General features: G+C 42.6%; 1 protein-coding gene across 1 annotated transcript in view; it reads left to right on the top strand.

Annotated features, from left to right (window-relative positions):
• The window catches only part of gpc5a (glypican 5a), a 306,601-nt gene extending 283,205 nt beyond the window's left edge, over positions 1-23,396 (top strand). Inside the window, exon 9 of the mRNA XM_036972358.1 lies at positions 22,863-23,396. Coding sequence (XP_036828253.1) covers positions 22,863-23,032 — 170 coding nt within the window. The 3' untranslated portion in view covers positions 23,033-23,396. The remainder of the gene's footprint in view (positions 1-22,862) is intronic.
• The last annotated feature ends 2,785 nt before the right edge of the window (positions 23,397-26,181 follow it).

Here is a 26,181-nt window from a genome sequence, read left to right as displayed (position 1 = left end):
GGAACATTGGAGTGGAGAGGAATAGAGAGAAAAGAACAGAAAGGAATAGATGAGAGGAGAGGAACAGAGGAGAGGAGAGGAACATCGGAGGGGAGAGGAACAGAGGAGAGGAGAGGAACATCGGAGGGGAGAGTAACAGAGGAGAGGAACAGAGGAGAGGAACAGAGGAGAGGGTAGGAATAGAGGAGAGGGGGAGATGAGAGGAACAGAAGAGAGGAGAGGAACAGAGGAGAGGAGAGGAACAGAGGAGAGGAGAGGAACAGAGGAAAGGAACAGAGGAGAGGAGAGGAGAGGAGAGGAGGAGAGGAGAGGAACAGAGGAGAGGAGAGGAACAGAGGAGAGGAGAGGAAGAGAGGAGAGGAGAGGAACAGAGGAGAGGAGAGGAACAGAGGAGAGGAGAGGAACAGAGGAGAGGAGAGGAACAGAAGAGAGGAGAGGAGAGGAACAGAAGAGAGGAGAGGAGAGGAACAGAGGAGTGGAGAGGAACAGAGGAAAGGAACAGAGGAGAGGAGAGGAGAGGAGGAGAGGAGAGGAACAGAGGAGAGGAGAGGAACAGAGGAGAGGAGAGGAACAGAAGAGAGGAGAGGAACAGAAGAGAGGAGAGGAACAGAGGAGAGGAGAGGAACAGAGGAGAGGAGAGGAACAGAGGAGAGGAGAGGAACAGAGGAGAGGAGAGGAACAGAAGAGAGGAGAGGAGAGGAACAGAGGAGAGGAGAGGAGAGGAGAGGAGGAGAGGAGAGGAACAGAGGAGAGGAGAGGAACAGAGGAGAGGAGAGGAATAGAAGAGAGGAGAGGAATAGAAGAGAGGAGAGGAACAGAGGAGAGGAGAGGAACAGAGGAGAGGAGAGGAACAGAAGAGGAACAGAGGAGAGGAGAGGAATAGAGGAGAGGAGAGGAACAGAAGAGAGGAGAGGAACAGAGGAGAGGAGAGGAGAGGAGAGGAGGAGAGGAGAGGAACAGAGGAGAGGAGAGGAACAGAGGAGAGGAGAGGAACAGAGGAGAGGAGAGGAACAGAGGAGAGGAGAGGAACAGAGGAGAGGAGAGGAACAGAAGAGAGGAGAGGAGAGGAACAAATCAAATCAAATCAAATTTTATTTGTCACATACACATGGTTAGCAGATGTTAATGCGAGTGTAGCGAAATGCTTGTGCTTCTAGTTCCGACAATGCAGTAATAACAAGTAATCTAACTAACAATTCCAAAACTACTGTCTTGTACACAGTGTAAGGGGATAAAGAATATGTACATAAGGATATATGAATGAGTGATGGTACAGAGCAGCATAGGCAAGATACAGTAGATGGTATCGGGTACAGTATGTACAAATGAGATGAGTATGTAAACAAAGTGGCATAGTTTAAAGTGGCTAGTGATACATGTATTACATAAGGATACAGTCGATGATATAGAGTACAGTATATACGTATGCATATGAGATGAATAATGTAGGGTAAGTAACATTTATATAAGGTAGCATTGTTTAAAGTGGCTAGTGATATATTTACATCATTTCCCATCAGAGGAGAGGAGAGGAGAGGAGGAGAGGAGAGGAACAGAGGAGAGGAGAGGAACAGAGGAGAGGAGAGGAACAGAGGAGAGGAGAGGAATAGAAGAGAGGAACAGAGGAGAGGAGAGGAGAGGAGAGGAACAGAGGAGAGGAGAGGAACAGAGGAGAGGAGAGGAATAGAAGAGAGGAGAGGAACAGCGGCAGGGTAGCCTAGTGGTTAGAGCGTTGGACTAGTAACCGGAAGGTTGCGAGTTCAAACCCCCGAGCTGACAAGGTACAAATCTGTCGTTCTGCCCCTGAACAGGCAGTTAACCCACTGTTCCCAGGCCGTCATTGAAAATAAGAATTTGTTCTTAACTGACTTGCCTGGTTAAATAAAGGTAAAAAAAAAAAAAAAAAAAACAGAGGAGAGGAGAGGAGTGGAGGAGAGGAGAGGAACAGAGGAGTGGAACAGAGGAGAGGAGAGGAGAGGAACAGAGGAGTGGAACAGAGGAGAGGAGAGGAGAGGAGAGGAACAGAGGAGAGGAGAGGAACAGAGGAGAGGAGAGGAACAGAGGAGAGGAGAGGAATAGAAGAGAGGAGAGGAACAGAGGAGTGGAACAGAGGAGAGGAGAGGAGAGGAACAGAGGAGTGGAACAGAGGAGAGGAGAGGAGAGGAGAGGAACAGAGGAGAGGAGAGGAACAGAGGAGAGGAACAGAGGAGAGGAGAGGAATAGAAGAGAGGAGAGGAACAGAGGAGAGGAGAGGAACAGAGGAGAGGAGAGGAACAGAGGAGAGGAACAGAGGAGAGGAACAGAGGAGAGGAGAGGAGAGGAGAGGAGAGGAACAGAGGAGAGGAGAGGAACAGAGGAGAGGAACAGAGGAGAGGAGAGGAATAGAAGAGAGGAGAGGAACAGAGGAGAGGAGAGGAACAGAGGAGAGGAGAGGAACAGAGGAGAGGAACAGAGGAGAGGAACAGAGGAGAGGAGAGGAGAGGAGAGGAGAGGAACAGAGAGTTAAGAAAATATTGACCAAATAAACTAAAGTAAAATAATAACAATAACAATAACAAGGCTCTATACAGGAGGTAATCTGGGATGGGGTGAAGTGACTATAGATAATAAACAGGAGGTACAGGTTAGTTGAGGTAATTTGGGATGGGGTGAAGTGACTACAGATAATAAACAGTAGTACAGGTTAGTTGAGGTAATCTGGGATGGGGTGAAGTGACTATAGATAATAAACAGTAGTACAGGTTAGTTGAGGTAATCTGGGATGGGGTGAAGTGACTACAGATAATAAACAGTAGAACAGGTTAGTTGAGGTAATCTGGGATGGGGTGAAGTGACTATAGATAATAAACAGTAGTACAGGTTAGTTGAGGTAATCTGGGATGGGGTGAAGTGACTATAGATAATAAACAGTAGTACAGGTTAGTTGAGGTAATTTGGGATGGGGTGAAGTGACTATAGATAATATACAGTAGTACAGGTTAGTTGAGGTAATCTGGGATGGGGTGAAGTGACTATAGATAATAAACAGTAGTACAGGTTAGTTGAGGTAATCTGGGATGGGGTGAAGTGACTACAGATAATAAACAGTAGTACAGGTTAGTTGAGGTAATCTGGGATGGGGTGAAGTGACTATAGATAATAAACAGTAGTACAGGTTAGTTGAGGTAATCTGGGATGGGGTGAAGTGACTATAGATAATAAACAGTAGTACAGGTTAGTTGAGGTAATTTGGGATGGGGTGAAGTGACTATAGATAATATACAGGAGGCACAGGTTAGTTGAGGTAATCTGGGATGGGGTGAAGTGACTATAGATAATAAACAGTAGTACAGGTTAGTTGAGGTAATCTGGGATGGGGTGAAGTGACTATAGATAATAAACAGTAGTACAGGTTAGTTGAGGTAATCTGGGATGGGGTGAAGTGACTATAGATAATAAACAGTAGTACAGGTTAGTTGAGGTAATTTGGGATGGGGTGAAGTGACTATAGATAATATACAGGAGGCACAGGTTAGTTGAGGTAATCTGGGATGGGGTGAAGTGACTATAGATAATAAACAGTAGTACAGGTTAGTTGAGGTAATCTGGGATGGGGTGAAGTGACTATAGATAATAAACAGTAGTACAGGTTAGTTGAGGTAATTTGAGATGGGGTGAAGTGACTATAGATAATAAACAGTAGTACAGGTTAGTTGAGGTAATCTGGGATGGGCTGAAGTGACTATAGATAATAAACAGTAGTACAGGTTAGTTGAGGTAATCTGGGATGGGGTGAAGTGACTATAGATAATAAACAGTAGTACAGGTTAGTTGAGGTAATCTGGGATGGGGTGAAGTGACTATAGATAATAAACAGTAGTACAGGTTAGTTGAGGTAATCTGGGATGGGGTGAAGTGACTATAGATAATAAACAGTAGTACAGGTTAGTTGAGGTAATCTGGGATGGGGTGAAGTGACTATAGATAATAAACAGTAGTACAGGTTAGTTGAGGTAATTTGGGATGGGGTGAAGTGACTATAGATAATAAACAGTAGTACAGGTTAGTTGAGGTAATTTGAGATGGGGTGAAGTGACTATAGATAATAAACAGTAGTACAGGTTAGTTGAGGTAATCTGGGATGGGGTGAAGTGACTACAGATAATAAACAGTAGTACAGGTTAGTTGAGGTAATCTGGGATGGGGTGAAGTGACTATAGATAATAAACAGTAGTACAGGTTAGTTGAGGTAATTTGGGATGGGGTGAAGTGACTATAGATAATATACAGGAGGCACAGGTTAGTTGAGGTAATTTGGGATGGGGTGAAGTGACTATAGATAATAAACAGTAGTACAGGTTAGTTGAGGTAATCTGGGATGGGGTGAAGTGACTATAGATAATAAACAGTAGTACAGGTTAGTTGAGGTAATCTGGGATGGGGTGAAGTGACTATAGATAATAAACAGTAGTACAGGTTAGTTGAGGTAATTTGGGATGGGGTGAAGTGACTATAGATAATAAACAGTAGTACAGGTTAGTTGAGGTAATCTGGGATGGGGTGAAGTGACTATAGATAATAAACAGTAGTACAGGTTAGTTGAGGTAATTTGGGATGGGGTGAAGTGACTATAGATAATAAACAGGAGGCCCAGGTTAGTTGAGGCAATCTGGGATGGGGTGAAGTGACTATAGATAATAAACAGTAGTACAGGTTAGTTGAGGTAATCTGGGATGGGGTGAAGTGACTATAGATGATAAACAGTAGTACAGGTTAGTTGAGGTAATCTGGGATGGGGTGAAGTGACTATAGATAATAAACAGTAGTACAGGTTAGTTGAGGTAATCTGGGATGGGGTGAAGTGACTATAGATAATAAACAGTAGTACAGGTTAGTTGAGGTAATCTGGGATGGGGTGAAGTGACTATAGATAATAAACAGTAGTACAGGTTAGTTGAGGTAATTTGGGATGGGGTGAAGTGAGTCTGACCATGCATAGATAATAAACAGCGAATAGCAGCAGTGTACAAAAGGGACGGGGGGGTCAATGTAAATAGTCCGGTGGCCATTTTATGAATTGTTCAGCAGTCTTATGGCTTGGGGGTAGAAGCTGTTAAGGAGCCTTTTGGTCCTAGACTTGGCGCTTCGGTACCGCTTGCAGTGCGGTAGCAGAGAAAACAGTCCAGAACTTGGGTGACTGGAGTCTGACAACTTTATGGGCTTTCTTCTGACACCGCCTGGTGTAGAGGTCCTGGATGTCAGGATGCTTGGCCCCAGTGATGTACTGGGCCGTACGCACCACCTTCTGTAGCGCCTCACGGTCAGATGCTGAGCAGTTGCCATAACAGGCGGTGATGCAACCAGTCAGGATGCTCTCGATGGTGCAGCTATATAACTTTTTGAGGATCTGACCCATGCCCAATCCTTTCAGTCTCCTGAGGGGGAAAAGGTTTTGTCGTGCCCTCTTCACGACTGTCTTGGTGTGTTTGGACCATAATAGTTTGTTGATGTGGACACCAAGGAACTTGAAACTCTCGACTCGCTCCACTACAGTCCTGTCGATGTTAATGGGGGCCTGTTCGGCCTGCCTTTTTCCTGTAGTCCACAATCAGCTCATTTGTCTTGCTCACATTGAGGGAGAGGTTGTTGTCATGGCACCACACTGCCAAGTCTCCTCCCTATACTGCTTGCATCAGTTACCTGATGTGGAATAGAGTTCCATGTAGTCATGGCTCTATGTACTACTGTGGAATAGAGTTCCATGTAGTCATGGCTCTATGTAGTACTGTGCACCTCCCATAGTCTGTTCTGGACTTGGGGACTGTGAAGGGACCTCTGGTGGCATGTCTTGTAGGGTATGTATGGGTGTCTGAGCTGTGTGCTAGTCGTTTAAACAGACAGCTCGGTGCTTTCAAAATGCCAATCCCTCCCACAAATGCAAGAAGTGATGAAGTCAATATCTGGCCTGTTTCCTCTACTGTAATAATAAGTCTGATTGAACCTGGCCTGTTTTCTCTACTGTAATAATAAGTCTGATTGAACCTGGCCTGTTTTCTCTACTGTAATAATACGTCTGATTGAACCTGGCCTGTTAACTCTACTGTAATAATAAGTCTGATTGAACCTGGATATCTGGAGATGAATGTACTGACTATGACTGGTCCACCTAGATATCTGGAGATGAATGTACTGACTATTACTCGTCCACCTAGATATCTGGAGATGAATGCACTGACTATGACTGGTCCACCTAGATATCTGGAGATGAATGTACTGACTATGACTGGTCCACCTAGCTATCTGGAGATGAATGTACTGACTATGACTGGTCCACCTAGATATCTGGAGATTAATGTACTGACTATGACTGGTCCACCTAGATATCTGGAGATGAATGTACTGACTATGACTGGTCCACCTAGATATCTGGAGATTAATGCACTGACTATGACTGGTCCACCTAGATATCTGGAGATTAATGTACTGACTATGACTGGTCCACTTAGATATCTGGAGATGAATGCACTGACTATGACTGGTCCACCTAGATATCTGGAGATGAATGTACTGACTATGACTGGTCCACCTAGCTATCTGGAGATGAATGTACTGACTATGACTGGTCCACCTAGATATCTGGAGATTAATGTACTGACTATGACTGGTCCACCAAGATATCTGGAGATGAATGCACTGACTATGACTGGTCCACCTAGATATCTGGAGATGAATGTACTGACTATGACTGGTCCACCTAGATATCTGGAGATGAATGTACTGACTATGACTGGTCCACCTAGATATCTGGAGATGAATGTACTGACTATGACTGGTCCACCTAGATATCTGGAGATGAATGTACTGACTATGACTGAGATTTGTGATTTTCCAAGCTAGCTATCTGGAGATGAACGTACTGACTATGACTGAGAAATGTGGTTGTCCCAGCTAGCTATCTGGAGATGAATATACAGAGTTTGACTGATATATGTGGTTGTCTCACCTAGCTATCTGGAGATGAATGTACCGACTAGAAGTTGTGTTGGATAAAAGCGTCTGCTAAATCACTCAAATGTAAACAGACTCTGAACAAACACAGTGACAGCAGGGAGATGAGACACTGCAGCCTCTCTAGATGTTTAATTCCTCTCTGCTCGTCGTTTTATCCACATTAGCGCCTGTCAATAAGAGCCGCGTCCGTCGAGACCCAGATTGTTGTCTTCGACGTTTTGTGTTTCCTGTAAAACACGATTAATAATGTAGAATTCTGTATTGTGAAGTGCTCTGTCATCCCGACAGACTGATGTGTTTATCAGTGCTCTCAGAGATGCGTTTATCAGTGCTCTCAGAGATGCTTTGTCAAGTAGAATATTTTCTTCTCCAGACTATGGAAGCGTTTTAATCTCTCAAAGCCAGATATTTTTTTGTGAAAATCATTAAGTCTAAGGTCTAAATGAAGGGCATGTTGAAGACAACAATATCATCAGGGGGCCAAAGTGATTGGATTTTTAAAACCTTACAAGCATTCTGCTAGTCATGTAGATGGATTTACACACTGTAACTAGTCTAGTCATGGATTAATCTACTGTAACTAGTCTAGTCATGGATTAATCTACTGTAACTAGTCTAGTCATGGATTAATCTACTGTAACTAGTCTAGTCATGGATTAATCAACTGTAACTAGTCTAGTCATGGATTAATCTACTGTAACTAGTCTAGTCATGGATTAATCTACTGTAACTAGTCTAGTCTTGGATTAATCTACTGTAACTAGTCTAGTCATGGATTAATCTACTGTAACTAGTCTAGTCATGGATTAATCTACTGTAACTAGTCTAGTCATGGATTAATCTACTGTAACTAGTCTAGTCATGGATTAATCTACTGTAACTAGTCTAGTCATGGATTAATCTACTGTAACTAGTCTAGTCATGGATTAATCTACTGTAACTAGTCTAGTCATGGATTAATCTACTGTAACTAGTCTAGTCATGGATTAATCTACAGGAACTAGTAATGAAATGGTCAGCAGACTGCTAGTCATGGATTAATCTACTGTAACTAGTAAAGAAATGGTCGGCATGGTTACACTGTCATGTCCTAACTGTACAGTTCAGTGGTTAAACTGAAGAGGAACAGAATATTAATAAGATAGTATTTAATGAGGTAGTATATATACAGACTATTATAATGAGGTAGTATAGATACAGACTATTATAATGAGGTAGTATAGATACAGACTATTATAATGAGGTAGTATAGATACAGACTATTATAATAAGGTAGTATATATACAGACTATTATAATGAGGTAGTATAGATACAGACTATTATAATGAGGTAGTATAGATACAGACTATTATAATGAGGTAGTATAGATACAGACTATTATAATAAGGTAGTATATATACAGACTATTATAATGAGGTAGTATAGATACAGACTATTATAATGAGGTAGTATAGATACAGACTACTATAATGAGGTAGTATAGATACAGACTATTATAATGAGGAAGTATAGATACAGACTATTATGAAGTAGTATAGATACAGACTATTATAATGAGGTAGTATAGATACAGACTATTATAATGAGGTAGTATAGATACAGACCATTATAATGAGGTAGTATAGATACAGCAGACTATTATAATGAGGTAGTATAGATACAGACCATTATAATGAGGTAGTATAGATACAGACCATTATAATAAGTTAGTATAGATACAGACTATTATAATAAGGTAGTATATATACAGACTACTATAATAAGGTAGTATATATACAGACTACTATAATAAGGTAGTATAGATACATACTACTATAATGAGGTAGTATAGATACAGACTATTATAATGAGGTAGTGTAGATACAGACTATTATAATAAGGTAGTATAGATACAGACTATTATAATAAGGTAGTATAGATACAGACTATTATAATGAGGTAGTATAGATACAGACTATTATAAGGTAGTATATATACAAACTATTATAATAAGGTAGTATAGATACAGACTGTTATAATGAGGTAGTATATATACAGACTATTATAATGAGGTAGTATAGATACAGACTATTATAAGGTAGTATATATACAAACTATTATAATAAGGTAGTATAGATACAGACTATTATAATGAGGTAGTATAGATACAGACTATTATAATAAGGTAGTATATATACAGACTATTATAATAAGGTAGTATAGATACAGACTATTATAATGAGGTAGTATAGATACAGCAGACTATTATAATAAGGTAGTATAGATACAGACTATTATAATGAGGTAGTATAGATACAGACTATTATAATAAGGTAGTATATATACAGACTATTATAATAAGGTAGTATAGATACAGACTATTATAATGAGGTAGTATAGATACAGCAGACTATTATAATAAGTTAGTATATATACAGACTATTATAATGAGGTAGTATAGATACAGACTATTATAAGGTAGTATATATACAGACTATTATAATGAGGTAGTATAGATACAGCAGACTATTATAATGAGGTAGTATATATACAGACTATTATAATAAGGTAGTATAGATACAGAAGACTACTATAATAAGGTAGTATAGATACAGACTATTATAATGAGGTAGCATAGATACAGTAGACTACTATAATAAGGTAGTATAGATACAGACTATTATAATGAGGTAGTATAGATACAGACTATTATAATGAGGTAGTATAGATACAGACTATTATAATGAGGTAGTATAGATACAGCAGACTATTATAATAATGTAGTATATATACAGACTATTATAATGAGGTAGTATATATACAGACTATTATAATGAGGTAGTATAGATACAGCAGACTATTATAATGAGGTAGTATATATACAGACTATTATAATAAGGTAGTATAGATACAGAAGACTACTATAATAAGGTAGTATAGATACAGACTATTATAATGAGGTAGCATAGATACAGTAGACTACTATAATAAGGTAGTATAGATACAGACTATTATAATGAGGTAGTATAGATACAGACTATTATAATAAGGTAGTATAGATACAGACTATTATAATGAGGTAGTATAGATAGACTATTATAATAAGGTAGTATAGATACAGACTATTATAATGAGGTAGCATAGATACAGTAGACTACTATAATAAGGTAGTATAGATACAGACTATTATAATGAGGTAGTATAGATACAGACTACTATAATGAGGTAGTATAGATACAGACTATTATAATGAGGTAGTATAGATACAGTCTATTATAATAAGGTGGTATAGATACAGACTATTATAATGAGGTAGTATAGATACAGACTATTATAATAAGGTAGTATAGATACAGACTATTATAATGAGGTAGTATAGATACAGACTATTATAATAAGGTAGTATAGATACAGACTATTATAATGAGGTAGTATAGATAGACTATTATAATAAGGTAGTATAGATACAGACTATTATAATGAGGTAGCATAGATACAGTAGACTACTATAATAAGGTAGTATAGATACAGACTATTATAATGAGGTAGTATAGATACAGACTACTATAATGAGGTAGTATAGATACAGACTATTATAATGAGGTAGTATAGATACAGTCTATTATAATGAGGTAGTATAGATACAGACTATTATAATGAGGTAGTATAGATGCAGACTAAAGGGGAGCCTGGAAGAGCAGCTACTTGTTGATTGTCTTCTTGTTTGTTGTTTTCTTCCTCATAGGATGTGGACCTGTAATTGTATCCCACTAAAACATGGGTAACAGAGACCTTGAGCTCTATTCAGTCCGTATCGTGGAAGTTCAGCCCTCAACCTCCATTGACATTTAAAGGCAATGTACCTGCGTTGGCAGAGACGCATTTACAGAAAATGCTGCATATGTGTGCTCACTCTAAAATGACCTTTCTGTAGTTTCAGCGATACAGCTGAAGAGGGCCACTTGCTGGTTGTCATTTGGTAGCCTGATTAACTTCAGTCAGTTATTTCTTCAGTCTAGTTTTCTTAGAGTGGATGATTGAGTGGCTTTGTGTAAAAAGCCCCCCCATGTCTTCAATCCTAACTGTTTTATTTGGTTCGGCGGTTGTGTTTGTCGTGACGTCACTACCAATACCAGTTTCTTTGAACGTCTATTGACCCACTCTATGTCCCAAATGTCTCCCTGTTCCCTATATAGGGCTCTGGTCTAAGGTAGTGTACTATACAGGGCTCTGGTCTAAAGTAGTACACTATATAGGGCTCTGGTCTAAGGTAGTGCACTCTATAGGGCTCTGGTCTAAAGTAGTGCACTATATAGGGCTCTGGTCTAAAGTAGTGCACTATATAGGGCTCTGGTCTAAAGTAGTGCACTATACAGGGCTCTGGTCTAAAGTATTGCACTATATAGGGCTCTGGTCTAAAATAGTGCACTATATAGGGCTCTGGTCTAAAGTAGGCCACTATATAGGGCTCTGGTCAAAAGTAGTGCACTATTTAGGGCATAGGGTGCCATTTGGGATGCATACACAGTGTCTCCCTTCCCTCTAGTTGTTGACGTGATTGTCCTGCTTCACGCTGGGGTATTGATCATGGTTCCACTCAGGTCCTCCTGATCTAACGACTATTAATTAAGACTGTCATCTTCAGACCTCTCATCTAGTGGCTCTGTTGTCTGACTGTATCACTCATTTCATCTAGTGGCTCTGTTGTCAGACTGTTTCACTCATTTCATCTAGTGGCTCTGTTGTCTGACTGTTTCACTCATTTCATCTAGTGGCTCTGTTGTCTGACTGTTTCACTCATTTCATCTAGTGGCTCTGCTGTCTGACTGTTTCACTCATTTCATCTAGTGGCTCTGTTGTCAGACTGTTTCGCTCATTTCATCTAGTGGCTCTGTTGTCTGACTGTTTCACTCATTTCATCTAGTGGCTCTGTTGTCTGACTGTTTCACTCATTTCATCTAGTGGCTCTGTTGTCTGACTGTTTCACTCATTTCATCTAGTGGCTCTGTTGTCTGACTGTTTCACTCATTTCATCTAGTGGCTCTGTTGTCTGACTGTTTCACTCATTTCATCTAGTGGCTCTGTTGTCTGACTGTTTCACTCATTTCATCTAGTGGCTCTGTTGTCTGACTGTTTCACTCATTTCATCTAGTGGCTCTGCTGTCTGACTGTTTCACTCATTTCATCTAGTGGCTCTGTTGTCAGACTGTTTCACTCATTTCATCTAGTGGCTCTGTTGTCAGGCTGTTTCACTCATTTCATCTAGTGGCTCTGTTGTCTGACTGTTTCACTCATTTCATCTAGTGGCTCTGTTGTCTGACTGTTTCACTCATTTCATCTAGTGGCTCTGTTGTCTGACTGTTTCACAAATTTCATCTAGTGGCTCTGTTGTCTGACTGTTTCACAAATTTCATCTAGTGGCTCTGTTGTCTGACTGTTTCACTCATTTAATCTAGTGGCTCTGTTGTCTGACTGTTTCACTCATTTCATCTAGTGGCTCTGTTGTCAGACTGTTTCACTCATTTCATCTAGTGGCTCTGTTGTCAGACTGTTTCACTCATTTTTTTGACCTCTGAAAACGGCTTGTTGTTGTCGTCGTTATGTGTCCTAAAACCATTACCTTTATAAATAGTCTGCGTCGAAGACCAGGTTACCTGGAAATTACGTTACTCATTTCCGGCACTCAGCTGCCATGGCAACAAAAGTGGTCTCCAGGAGAGATAATTTTGGTTAAATAAGAGAGAATGATGTGTGGCTTTTTCACCAGCTGTTGGAAGAGAACACTGTTCCTCCTCCTTACCATGTCATGCCTTTATTATAGATGTAAAGGCTGTTCCTCCTCCTTACCATGTCATGCCTTTATTATAGACGTAAAGGCTGTTCCTCCTCCTTACCATGTCATGTCTTTATTATAGACGTAAAGGCTGTTCCTCCTCCTTACCATGTCATGTCTTTATTATAGACGTAAAGGCTGTTCCTCCTTATAGACATAAAGGCTGTTCCTCCTCCTTACCATGTCATGCCTTTATTATAGAGGTAAAGGCTGTTCCTCCTCCTTACCATGTCATGCCTTTATTATAGACGTAAAGGCTGATCCTTACCATGTCATGCCTTTATTATAGACGTAAAGGCTGTTCCTCCTCCTTACCATGTCATGTCTTTATTATAGAGGTAAAGGCTGTTCCTCCTCCTTACCATGTCATGCCTTTATTATAGACGTAAAGGCTGTTCCTCCTCCTTACCATGTCATGTCTTTATTATAGATGTAAAGGCTGTTCCTCCTCCTTACCATGTCATGCCTTTATTATAGACGTAAAGGCTGTTCCTCCTCCTTACCATGTCATGTCTTTATTATAGATGTAAAGGCTGTTCCTCCTCCTTACCATGTCGTGCCTTTATTATAGACGTAAAGGCTGTTCCTCCTCCTTACCATGTCATGCCTTTATTATAGACGTAAAGGCTGTTCCTCCTCCTTACCATGTCATGTCTTTATTATAGAGGTAAAGGCTGTTCCTCCTCCTTACCATGTCATGTCTTTATTATAGACGTAAAGGCTGTTCCTCCTCCTTACCATGTCATGCCTTTATTATAGAGGTAAAGGCTGTTCCTCCTCCTTACCATGTCATGTCTTTATTATAGACGTAAAGGCTGTTCCTCCTCCTTACCATGTCATGCCTTTATTATAGACGTAAAGGCTGTTCCTCCTCCTTACCATGTCATGCCTTTATTATAGACGTAAAGGCTGTTCCTCCTCCTTACCATGTCATGTCTTTATTATAGATGTAAAGGCTGTTCCTCCTCCTTACCATGTCATGCCTTTATTATAGACGTAAAGGCTGTTCCTCCTCCTTACCATGTCATGTCTTTATTATAGAGGTAAAGGCTGTTCCTCCTCCTTACCATGTCATGTCTTTATTATAGACGTAAAGGCTGTTCCTCCTTACCATGTCATGCCTTTATTATAGACGTAAAGGCTGTTCCTCCTCCTTACCATGTCATGTCTTTATTATAGACGTAAAGGCTGTTCCTCCTTATAGACATAAAGGCTGTTCCTCCTTATAGACGTAAAGGCTGTTCCTCCTCCTTACCATGTCATGTCTTTATTATAGATGTAAAGGCTGTTCCTCCTCCTTACCATGTCATGTCTTTATTATAGACGTAAAGGCTGTTCCTCCTCCTTACCATGTCGTGCCTTTATTATAGACGTAAAGGCTGTTCCTCCTCCTTACCATGTCATGCCTTTATTATAGACGTAAAGGCTGTTCCTCCTCCTTACCATGTCATGTCTTTATTATAGACGTAAAGGCTGTTCCTCCTTATAGACATAAAGGCTGTTCCTCCTCCTTACCATGTCATGTCTTTATTATAGACGTAAAGGCTGTTCCTCCTCCTTACCATGTCATGTCTTTATTATAGACGTAAAGGCTGTTCCTCCTCCTTACCATGTCATGCCTTTATTATAGACATAAAGGCTGTTCCTCCTCCTTACCATGTCATGCCTTTATCATAGACGTAAAGGCTGTTCCTCCTCCTTACCATGTCATGCCTTTATTATAGACGTAAAGACTGTTCCTCCTCCTTACCATGTCATGTCTTTATTATAGATGTAAAGGCTGTTCCTCCTCCTTACCATGTCATGTCTTTATTATAGAGGTAAAGGCTGTTCCTCCTCCTTACCATGTCATGTCTTTATTATAGACGTAAAGGCTGTTCCTCCTCCTTACCATGTCATGCCTTTATTATAGACGTAAAGGCTGTTCCTCCTTATAGACATAAAGGCTGTTCCTCCTCCTTACCATGTCATGCCTTTATTATAGACGTAAAGGCTGTTCCTCCTCCTTACCATGTCATGTCTTTATTATAGACGTAAAGGCTGTTTCTCCTCCTTACCATGTCATGCCTTTATTATAGACGTAAAGGCTGTTCCTCCTTATAGACGTAAAGGCTGTTCCTCCTCCTTACCATGTCATGTCTTTATTATAGACGTAAAGGCTGTTCCTCCTCCTTACCATGTCATGCCTTTATTATAGACGTAAAGGCTGATCCTTACCATGTCATGCCTTTATTATAGACGTAAAGGCTGTTCCTCCTCCTTACCATGTCATGTCTTTATTATAGACGTAAAGGCTGTTCCTCCTTATAGACATAAAGGCTGTTCCTCCTTATAGACGTAAAGGCTGTTCCTCCTCCTTACCATGTCATGTCTTTATTATAGATGTAAAGGCTGTTCCTCCTCCTTACCATGTCATGTCTTTATTATAGACGTAAAGGCTGTTCCTCCTCCTTACCATGTCGTGCCTTTATTATAGACGTAAAGGCTGTTCCTCCTCCTTACCATGTCATGCCTTTATTATAGACGTAAAGGCTGTTCCTCCTCCTTACCATGTCATGTCTTTATTATAGACGTAAAGGCTGTTCCTCCTTATAGACATAAAGGCTGTTCCTCCTCCTTACCATGTCATGTCTTTATTATAGACGTAAAGGCTGTTCCTCCTCCTTACCATGTCATGTCTTTATTATAGAGGTAAAGGCTGTTCCTCCTTATAGACATAAAGGCTGTTCCTCCTCCTTACCATGTCATGTCTTTATTATAGACGTAAAGGCTGTTCCTCCTCCTTACCATGTCATGCCTTTATTATAGACATAAAGGCTGTTCCTCCTCCTTACCATGTCATGCCTTTATCATAGACGTAAAGGCTGTTCCTCCTCCTTACCATGTCATGCCTTTATTATAGACGTAAAGACTGTTCCTCCTCCTTACCATGTCATGTCTTTATTATAGATGTAAAGGCTGTTCCTCCTCCTTACCATGTCATGTCTTTATTATAGACATAAAGGCTGTTCCTCCTCCTTACCATGTCATGCCTTTATTATAGACGTAAAGGCTGTTCCTCCTTATAGACATAAAGGCTGTTCCTCCTCCTTACCATGTCATGTCTTTATTATAGACGTAAAGACTGTTCCTCCTCCTTACCATGTCATGCCTTTATTATAGACGTAAAGGCTGCTGAAGACATTAGCCGTGTTTACAGATCACTACAGTCGGTAGGAGAGAGAGAGAGATGAGGAGAGGGAGAGGACTGAGACAGGGAGAGAATAAGAGAGAGAGGGATGGTGAGAGGAGACAGTCCTTCAGTCCTCTCCTCATCTAATACTATCTGACAGACCTCCTTAGAGGGATGGTGAGAGGAGACAGTCCTTCAGTCCTCTCCTCCTCTAATACTATCTGACAGACCTCCTTAGAGGGATGGAGCAGCCTGGTAACCACAGTACTGAACAACACTTAATGACCACCTCTACTGTCACTGGTATAGAGGGAAGGAGTCATCTCGACTGTCACTGGTATAGAGGGATGGAGTCCCCTCTACTGTCACTGGTATAGAGGGATGGAGTCATCTCTACTAGTATAGAGGGATGGAATCACCTCTACTGGTATAGAGGGATGGAGTCACCTCTACTGGTATAGAGGGATGGAGTCCCCTCTACTGGTATAGAGGGATGGAGTCCCCTCTACTGGTATAGAGGGATGTAGTCACCTCTACTGTCACTGGTATAGAGTGATGGAGTCACCTCTACTGTCACTGGTATAGATGGATGGAGTCACCTCTACTGGTATAGAGGGATGGAGTCACCTCTACTGGTATAGAGGGATGGAGTCACCTCTACTGGTATAAAGGGATGGAGTCACCTCTACTGGTATAGAGGGATGGAGTCCCCTCTACTGGTATAGAGGGATGTAGTCACCTCTACTGGTATAGAGGGATGGAGTCCCCTCTACTGGTATAGAGGGATGTAGTCACCTCTACTGTCACTGGTATAGAGTGATGGAGTCACCTCTACTGTCACTGGTATAGATGGATGGAGTCACCTCTACTGGTATAGAGGGATGGAGTCCCCTCTACTGGTATAGAGGGATGGAGTCCCCTCTACTGGTATAGAGGGATGGAGTCACCTCTACTGGTATAGAGGGATGGAGTCACCTCTACTGGTATAGAGGGATGGAGTCACCTCTACTGGTATAGAGGGATGGAGTCACCTCTACTCGTGTAGAGGGATGGAGTCACCACCACTGTCTCTGGTATAGAGGGATGGAGTCACCTCTACTGTCACTGGTATAGAGGGATGGAGTCACCTCTAATAGGATGGTGTGTATAGACAGTATAGACAGTAGTTATATAGTATGGTGTGTATAGACAGTATAGACAGTAGTTATATAAGATGGTGTGTATAGACAGTAGTTATATAGGATGGTGTGTATAGACAGTAGTTATATAGGATGGTGTGTATAGACAGTATAGACAGTAGTTATATAAGATGGTGTGTATAGACAGTAGTTATATAGGATGGTGTGTATAGACAGTAGTTATATAGGATGGTGTGTATAGACAGTATAGACAGTAGTTATATAGGATGGTCTGTATAGACAGTATAGACAGTAGTTATATAGGATGGTGTGTATAGACAGTAGTTATATAGGATGGTGTGTATAGACAGTAGTTATATAGGATGGTGTGTATAGACAGTAGTTATTTGGGATGGTGTGTATAGACAGTAGTTATTTGGGATGGTGTGTATAGACAGTATAGACAGTAGTAATATAGGATGGTGTGTTTAGACAGTATAGACAGTAGTTATATAGGATGGTGTGTATAGACAGTAGTTATATAGGATGGTGTGTATAGACAGTATAGACAGTAGTTATATAGGATGGTGTGTATAGACAGTAGTTATATAGGATGGTGTGTATAGACAGTAGTAATATAGGATGGTGTGTATAGACAGTAGTAATATAGGATGGTGTGTATAGACAGTATAGACAGTAGTTATATAGGATGGTGTGTATAGACAGTAGTAATATAGGATGGTGTGTTTAGACAGTATAGACAGTAGTTCTATAGAATGGTGTAGAGACTGATGGTAACCGTGGGTTACAGTATTAGGGCTGATGGTAACCGTGGGTTACAGTATTAGGGCTGATGGTAACCGTGGGTTACTGTATTAGGGCTGATGGTGAAAGTGGGTTATAGTATTAGGGCTGATGGTAACCGTGGGTTAGAGTATTAGGGCTGATGGTAACCGTGGGTTACAGTATTAGGGCTGATGGTAACCGTGGGTTACAGTATTAGGGCTGATGGTGACAGTGGGTTACAGTATTAGGGCTGATGGTAACAGAGGGTTACAGTATTAGGGCTGATGGTGACCGTGGGTTACAGTATTAGGGCTGATGGTAACAGAGGGTTACAGTATTAGGGCTGATGGTAACAGAGGGTTATAGTATTAGGGCTGATGGTTACAGTGGGTTACAGTAGCAAATCAAATCAAATCAAATTTATTTTTATAGCCCTTCGTACATCAGCTGATATCTCAAAGTGCTGTACAGAAACTCAGCCTACAACCCCAAACAGCAAGCAATGCAGGTGTAGAATCACGGTGGCTAGGAAAAACTCCCTAGAAAGGCCAAAACCTAGGAAGAAACCTAGAGAGGAACCAGGCTATGTGGGGTGGCCAGTCCTCTTCTGGCTGTGCCGGGTGGAGATTATAACAGAACATGGCCAAGATGTTCAAATGTTCATAAATGACCAGCATGGTCGAATAATAATAAGGCAGAACAGTTGAAACTGGAGCAGCAGCACAGTCAGGTGGACTGGGGACAGCAAGGAGTCATCATGTCAGGTATTCCTGGGGCATGGTCCTAGGGCTCAGGTCCTCCGAGAGAGAGAAAGAGAGAAGGAGAGAATTAGAGAACGCACACTTAGATTCACACAGGACACCGAATAGGACAGGAGAAGTACTCCAGATATAACAAACTGACCCTAGCCCCCCGACACATAAACTACTGCAGCATAAATACTGTAGCAGGGCTGATGGTAACAGAGGGTTACAGTATTAGGGCTGATGGTAACAGAGGGTTACAGTATTAGGGCTGATGGTAACAGAGGGTTACAGTATTAGTGCTGATGGTACTGTGGGTTACAGTATTAGGGCTGATGGTACTGTGGGTTACAGTATTAGGGCTGATGGTGACCGTGGGTTACAGTATTAGGGCTGATGGTGAACGTGGGTTACAGTATTAGGGCTGATGGTAACCGTGGGTTACAGTATTAGGACTGATGGTAACCATGGGTTACAGTATTAGGGCTGATGGTAACAGAGGGTTACAGTATTAGGGCTGATGGTAACCATGGGTTACAGTATTAGTGCTGATGGTACTGTGGGTTACAGTATTAGGGCTGATGGTGACCGTGGGTTGCAGTTTTAGGGCTGATGGTAACAGTGGGTTACAGTATTAGGGCTGATCATGACCGTGGGTTACAGTATTAGGGCTGATGGTAACAGAGGGTTACAGTATTAGGGCTGATGGTAACCATGGGTCACAGTATTTGTGCTGATGGTTACAGTGGGTTACAGTATTAGGGCTGATGATGACCGTGGTTTACAGTATTAGTGCTGATGGTACTGTGGGTTACAGTATTAGGGCTGATGGTAACCGTGGGTTACAGTATTAGGGCTGATGGTGACCGTGGGTTACAGTATTAGGGCTGATGGTGAACGTGGGTTACAGTATTAGAGCTGATGGTGAACGTGGGTTACAGTATTAGGGCTGATGGTGACCGTGGGTTACAGTATTAAGGCTGATGGTAACCGTGGGTTACAGTATTAGGGCTGATGGTAACCGTGGGTTACAGCATTAGGGCTGATGGTAACCGTGGGTTACAGTATTAGGGCTGACGGTAACTGTGGGTTACAGTATTAGGGTTGATGTAACAGTGGGTTACAGTATTAGGGCTGATGGTAACCGTGGGTTACAGTATTAGGGCTGATGGTAACAGTGGGTTACAGTATTAGGGCTGATGGTAACCGTGGGTTACAGTATTAGGGCTGATAGTAACAGTGGGTTACAGTATTAGGGCTGATGGTAACAGTGGGTTACAGTATTAGGGCTGATGGTGACCGTGGGTTACAACAGTATTAGGGCTGATGGTGACCGTGGGTTACAACAGTATTAGGGCTGATGGTGACAGTGGGTTACAGTTTTAGGGCTGATGGTAACCGTGGGTTACAGTATTAGGGTTGATGGTAACAGAGGGTTACAGTATTAGGGCTGATGGTTACAGTATTAGTGCTGATGGTGACAGTGTGTTACAGTATTGGGGCTGATGGTGACTGTGGGTTACAGTATTAGGGCTGATGGTGACCGTGGGTTACAGTATTAGGGCTGATGGTGACCGTGGGTTACAGTATTAGGGCTGATGGTAACCGTGGGTTACAGTATTAGGGCTGATGGTAACAGAGGGTTACAGTGTTAGGGCTGATGGTGACCGGGGTTACAGTATTAGGGCTGATGGTAACCGTGGGTTACAGTATTAGGGCTGATGGTGACCGTGGGTTACAGTATTAGGGCTGATGATGAACGTGGGTTACAGTATTAGAGCTGATGGTGAACGTGGGTTACAGTATTAGGGCTGATGGTAACCGTGGGTTACAGTATTAGGACTGATGGTAACCGTGGGTTACAGTATTAGGGCTGATGGTAACAGAGGGTTACAGTATTAGGGCTGATGGTAACCATGGGTTACAGTATTTGTGCTGATAGTTACAGTGGGTTACAGTATTAGGGCTGATGATGACCATGGTTTACAGTATTAGTGCTGATGGTACTGTGGGTTACAGTATTAGGGCTGATGGTAACCGTGGGTTACAGTATTAGGGCTGATGGTGACCGTGGGTTACAGTTTTAGGGCTGATGGTAACCGTGGGTTACAGTATTAGGGCTGATGGTAACCGTGGGTTACAGTATTAGGGCTGATGGTAACCGTGGGTTACAGTATTAGGGCTGACAGTAACCGTGGGTTACAGTATTAGGGTTGATGTAACAGTGGGTTACAGTATTAGGGCTGATGGTAACCGTGGGTTACAGTATTAGGGCTGATGGTAACCGTGGGTTACAGTATTAGGGCTGATGGTAACAGTGGGTTACAGTATTAGGGCTGATGGTAACCGTTGGTTACAGTATTAGGGCTGATGGTAACAGTGGGTTACAGTATTAGGGCTGATGGTAACAGTGGGTTACAGTATTAGGGCTGATGGTGACCGTGGGTTACAACAGTATTAGGGCTGATGGTGACAGTGGGTTACAGTTTTAGGGCTGATGGTAACCGTGGGTTACAGTATTAGGGTTGATGGTAACAGAGGGTTACAGTATTAGGGCTGATGGTTACAGAGGGTTACAGTATTAGGGCTGAATGTGACAGTGTGTTACAGTATTGGGGCTGATGGTGACTGTTTTTGTTACAGTATTAGGGCTGATGGTGACCGTGGGTTACAGTATTAGGGCTGATGGTAACCGTGGGTTACAGTATTAGGGCTGATGGTGACCGTGGGTTACAGTATTAGGGCTGATGGTGACCGTGGGTTACAGTATTAGGGCTGATGGTGACAGTGGGTTACAGTATTAGGGCTGATGGTGACTGTGGGTTACAGTATTAGGGCTGATGGTAACCGTGGGTTACAGTATTAGGGCTGATGGTAACCTTGGGTTACAGTATTAGGGCTGATGGTAACCGTGGGTTACAGTATTAGGGTTGATGTAACAGTGGGTTACAGTATTAGGGCTGATGGTAACCGTGGGTTTCAGTATTAGGGTTGATGAAACAGTGGGTTACAGTATTAAGGCTGATGGTATACGTGGGTTACAGTATTAGGGCTGATGGTGACCGTGGGTTACAGTATTAGGGCTGATGGTGACAGTGGGTTACAGTATTAGGGCTGATGGTGACTGTGGGTTACAGTATTAGGGCTGATGGTAACCGTGGGTTACAGTATTAGGGCTGATGGTAACCTTGGGTTACAGTATTAGGGCTGATGGTAACCGTGGGTTACAGTATTAGGGTTGATGTAACAGTGGGTTACAGTATTAGGGCTGATGGTAACCGTGGGTTTCAGTATTAGGGTTGATGGTATACGTGAGTTACAGTATTAGGGTTGATGTAACAGTGGGTTACAGTATTAAGGCTGATGGTATACGTGGGTTACAGTATTAGGGCTGATGGTATACGTGAGTTACAGTATTAGGGCTGATGGTAACCGTGGGATACAGTATTAGGGCTGATGGTAACCGTGGGTTTCAGTATTAGGGTTGATGAAACAGTGGGTTACAGTATTAAGGCTGATGGTATACGTGGGTTACAGTATTAGGGCTGATGGTATACGTGAGTTACAGTATTAGGGCTGATGGTAACCGTGGGATACAGTATTAGGGCTCATGGTAACAGTGGGTTACAGTATTAGGGCTGATGGTATACGTGAGTTACAGTATTAGGGCTGATGGTATACGTGAGTTACAGTATTAGGGCTGATGGTATACGTGAGTTACAGTATTAGGGCTGATGGTAACCGTGGGATACAGTATTAGGGCTGATGGTAACCGTGGGATACAGTATTAGGGCTCATGGTAACAGTGGGTTACAGTATTAGGGTTGATGGTATACGTGAGTAACAGTATTAGGGCTGATGGTAACCGTGGGATACAGTATTAGGGCTCATGGTAACAGTGGGTTACAGTATTAGGGTTGATGGTATACGTGAGTAACAGTATTAGGGCTGATGGTAACCGTGGGATACAGTATTAGGGCTGATGGTATACGTGAGTTACAGTATTAGGGCTGATGGTAACCGTGGGATACAGTATTAGGGCTGATGGTAACCGTGGGATACAGTATTAGGGTTGAGCAGTTGCAGCAATGCTGAGCAACAGTTGAACTACTAAAGTCTTTCTATCTATTGTCTCTGTGCCTGTCTTAGTCACCCTAAACCAACAGTCTTGAGTTTACAGCCAGGAAAAATATGCCTATGTTGTTCTGACTGTAGTCTTCTCTTGTCTCTTCTCTCTCAGTGGCTCCAGGGAGTGACCACCCCCAGGGAGAGGACTCTGAAACGGGGGACAGATCCAGCTCACAGGCCCTCCGATCACAAGCAGCCACACTACTACTGGCCTTGGTGTTGACTTCACTACTGACGACACGACATGTACCTAGCTGTGACACCATCAGCCCTCTGCTGTGACCCCTCCAACACTTTCATTTCCCTGTTATCTGAGGAAAGGAAATGAAGAGGAACCGTCTGAAGTGAGAGAGGGTAAACAGAAACTCTAGACGTTCTAGAACTTGAACTGTGTCTGAGTTCTAGAAGGAGACAGGGGATGATGTCAGACAGGAAGAGGATATCAATGGAAACAGAAACCCACTGACCTGTGAGGATAAAGAAGTACACATTATAACACTGTGTTTCTAGTATGGAGACAATCATATATATATTTCCAGTAGGGAGAACAAGTATTTGATACACTGCCGATTTTGCAGGTTTTCCTACTTACAAAGCATGTAGAGGTCTGTAATTTTTTATCATAGGTACACTATCTAAATCTAAAACAAAAATCCAGAAAATCACATTGTATGATTTTTAAGTAATTAATTAGCATTTTATTGCATGACATAAGTATTTGATCACCTACCAACCAGTAAGAATTCCGGCTCTCACAGACCTGTTAGTTTTTCTTTAAGAAACCCTCCTGTTCTCCACTCACTACCTGTATTAACTGCACCTGTTTGAACTCGTTACCTGTATAAAAGACACTATGATAAATTACAGACCTCTACATGCTTTGTAAGTAGGAAAACCTGCAAAATCGGCAGTGTATCAAATCCTTGTTCTCCCCACTGTATCTGCCTGACTATACCCGACAGTTTCACTAACAACCCAATACTGAGGAATTCCACAAGGCTACTGTCTCTGCCCTGAAATACTCCCCTCCTCTTCAAATGTTTTTGTATCATGTGAAAAAGTGAACATTTTTATTATTCTATTTCATTGATAATATATACTACCTTTCAACAGTTTGGGGTCACTAAGAAATGTCCTTGTTTTTGAAAGAAAAGCAAAACAAAATTGAAATAATTAAAATAATATCAAATTGATCAGAAATACCGTGTAGACATGTTGTAAATGACTGTAAATGTTGTAAATGACTATTGTAGCTGGAAACAGCAGATTTTTAATGGAATATCGACATAGGCGTATAGAGGCCCATTATCAGCAACCATCACTCCTGTGTTCCAGTGGCACGTTGTGTTAGCTAATCCAAGTTGATCATTAGAAAACCCTTTTGCAAATATGTTAGCACAGCTGAAATCTGCTGTTCTGATAAAATAATCAATAAAACTGTCCTTCTTTAGACTAGTTGAGTATCTGGAGCATCAGCATTTGTGGATTCGATTACAGGCTCAAAATGGCCAGAAACAAATAACTTTCTTCTGAAACTCATCAGTCTATTCTTGTTCTGAGAAATGAAGACTATTCCATGCGATAAATTGCCAAGAAACTGAAGATCTCGTACAACGCTGTGTACTACTCCCTTCACAGAACAGCGCAAACTGGCTCTAACCAGAATAGAAAGAGGAGTGGGAGGCCCCGGTGCACAACTGAGCCAGAGGACAAGTACATTAGTGTCTAGTTTGAGAAACAGATGCCTCACAAGTCCTCAACTGGCAGCTTCATTAAATAGTACCCACAAAACACCAGTCTCAACGTCAACAGTGAAGAGGCGACTCCGGGATGCCGGCCTTCATCATGTACCATGTACCCTGTCTCCCTCTCTCTTTAAATATAGTTCCTCCATCATGTTGTGGGATTCCCATTACAGACACCTAGAACCCTGATATTCTCATCATGTAGCGGTACCATGTACCCTGTCTCCCTCTCTCTTTAAATATAGTTCCTCCATCATGTTGTGGGATTCCCATTACAGACACCTAGAACCCTGAGATTCTCATTACAGACACCTAGAACCCTGAGATTCTCATTACAGACACCTAGAACCCCGAGATTCTCATTACAGACACCTAGCACCCTAGAAACCATTTGAATATCAAACTCACAGAAATTATTATCATTAATAAATACTTCTTTTTTTTAAGAACCAGGAAGATGAAGTTGTCAAAGCCACACCCCCATGAAATCATTGAATATCCCAGAATGTCCTCTCAAAGGCACAACAGGACTTAATACAGTGGCCTGTATGGCCTCAGAGATACAGACCTGATGACCACTAGACAGGACAACAATGAACTGCTGAAGGATGACGTTGAACAACATAAAGAAGGTGAAGTGGTAGAGAGAGTAGAGAGGAGGAGGGGGGAAGGAGGGGTAGAGAGGAGGGGAGAAGGAGAGGTAGAGAGGAGGAGGGGAGAGGAGGAGGTTTAGAGAGGAGGAGGGGAGAAGGAGGGGTAGAGAGGAGGGGAGAAGGAGAGGTAGAGAGGAGGAGGGGAGAGGAGGAGGTTTAGAGAGGAGGAGGGGAGAAGGAGGGGTAGAGAGGAGGGGAGAAGGAGAGGTAGAGAGGAGGAGGGGTAGAGAGGAGGAGGGGAGAAGGAAGGGTAGAGAGGAGGGGAGAAGGAGAGGTAGAGAGGAGGAGGGGAGAGGAAGAGGGGTAGAGAGGGGGAGGGGTAGAGAGGAGGAGGGGAGAAGGAGGGAAGAGGAGGAGGGGTAGAGAGGAGGAAGGGAGAGGAGGAAAGGTAGAGAGGAGGAAGGGAGTGGAGGAGGGAGAGGAGGAGGAGGGGTAGAGAGGAGGAGGGGTAGAGAGGTGGTGGAAAGGAGGAGGGGTAGAGAAGAAGAGGGGGGAGAAGGAGGAGGGGTAGAGAGGGGGAGAAGGAGGTGTAGAGAGGGGGTGGAAAGGAGGAGGGGTAGAGAGGGAGAGGAGGAGGGGGAAGAGGGGAGAAGGAGGGGGTGGGGTAGAGAGGGGGAGGAGGAGGGGTAGAGAGGGGGCGGAAAGGAGGAGGGGTGGAGAGGGAGAGGAGGGGGGGAGGAGGAGAGAGGAGGGGTTGAGGAGGAGAGGAGAGAGGAGGGGTAGAGGAAGAGGAGAGAGGAGGGGAAGAGAGATGAGGTGGCAGGAGGGAGCGAGGAGGGGAGGAGAGAGGAGGGGGGGTAGAGGAGGAGGAGAGAGGAGGGGAAGAGAGATTAGGTGGCAGGAGGGAGAGAGGAGGTGGTAGAGGAGGGGTAGAACGGAGAGGGAGAGAGGAGGGGAGGAGGAGAGAGGAGGGAAGAGAGATGAGGTGGCAGGAGGGAGAGAGGAGGTGGTAGAGGAGGGGTGGAGGAGGAGGGGTAGAAGGGAGAGGGAGAGAAGGGAGAGAGGAGGGGAGGAGGAGGAGAGCGGAGGGAAG

Source organism: Oncorhynchus mykiss, unplaced genomic scaffold (genome assembly GCF_013265735.2).
Source record: "Oncorhynchus mykiss isolate Arlee unplaced genomic scaffold, USDA_OmykA_1.1 un_scaffold_144, whole genome shotgun sequence".
NCBI classification, from domain to species: Eukaryota; Metazoa; Chordata; class Actinopteri; order Salmoniformes; family Salmonidae; genus Oncorhynchus; species Oncorhynchus mykiss.
This window is presented reverse-complemented; position numbering and strand designations above follow the sequence as displayed.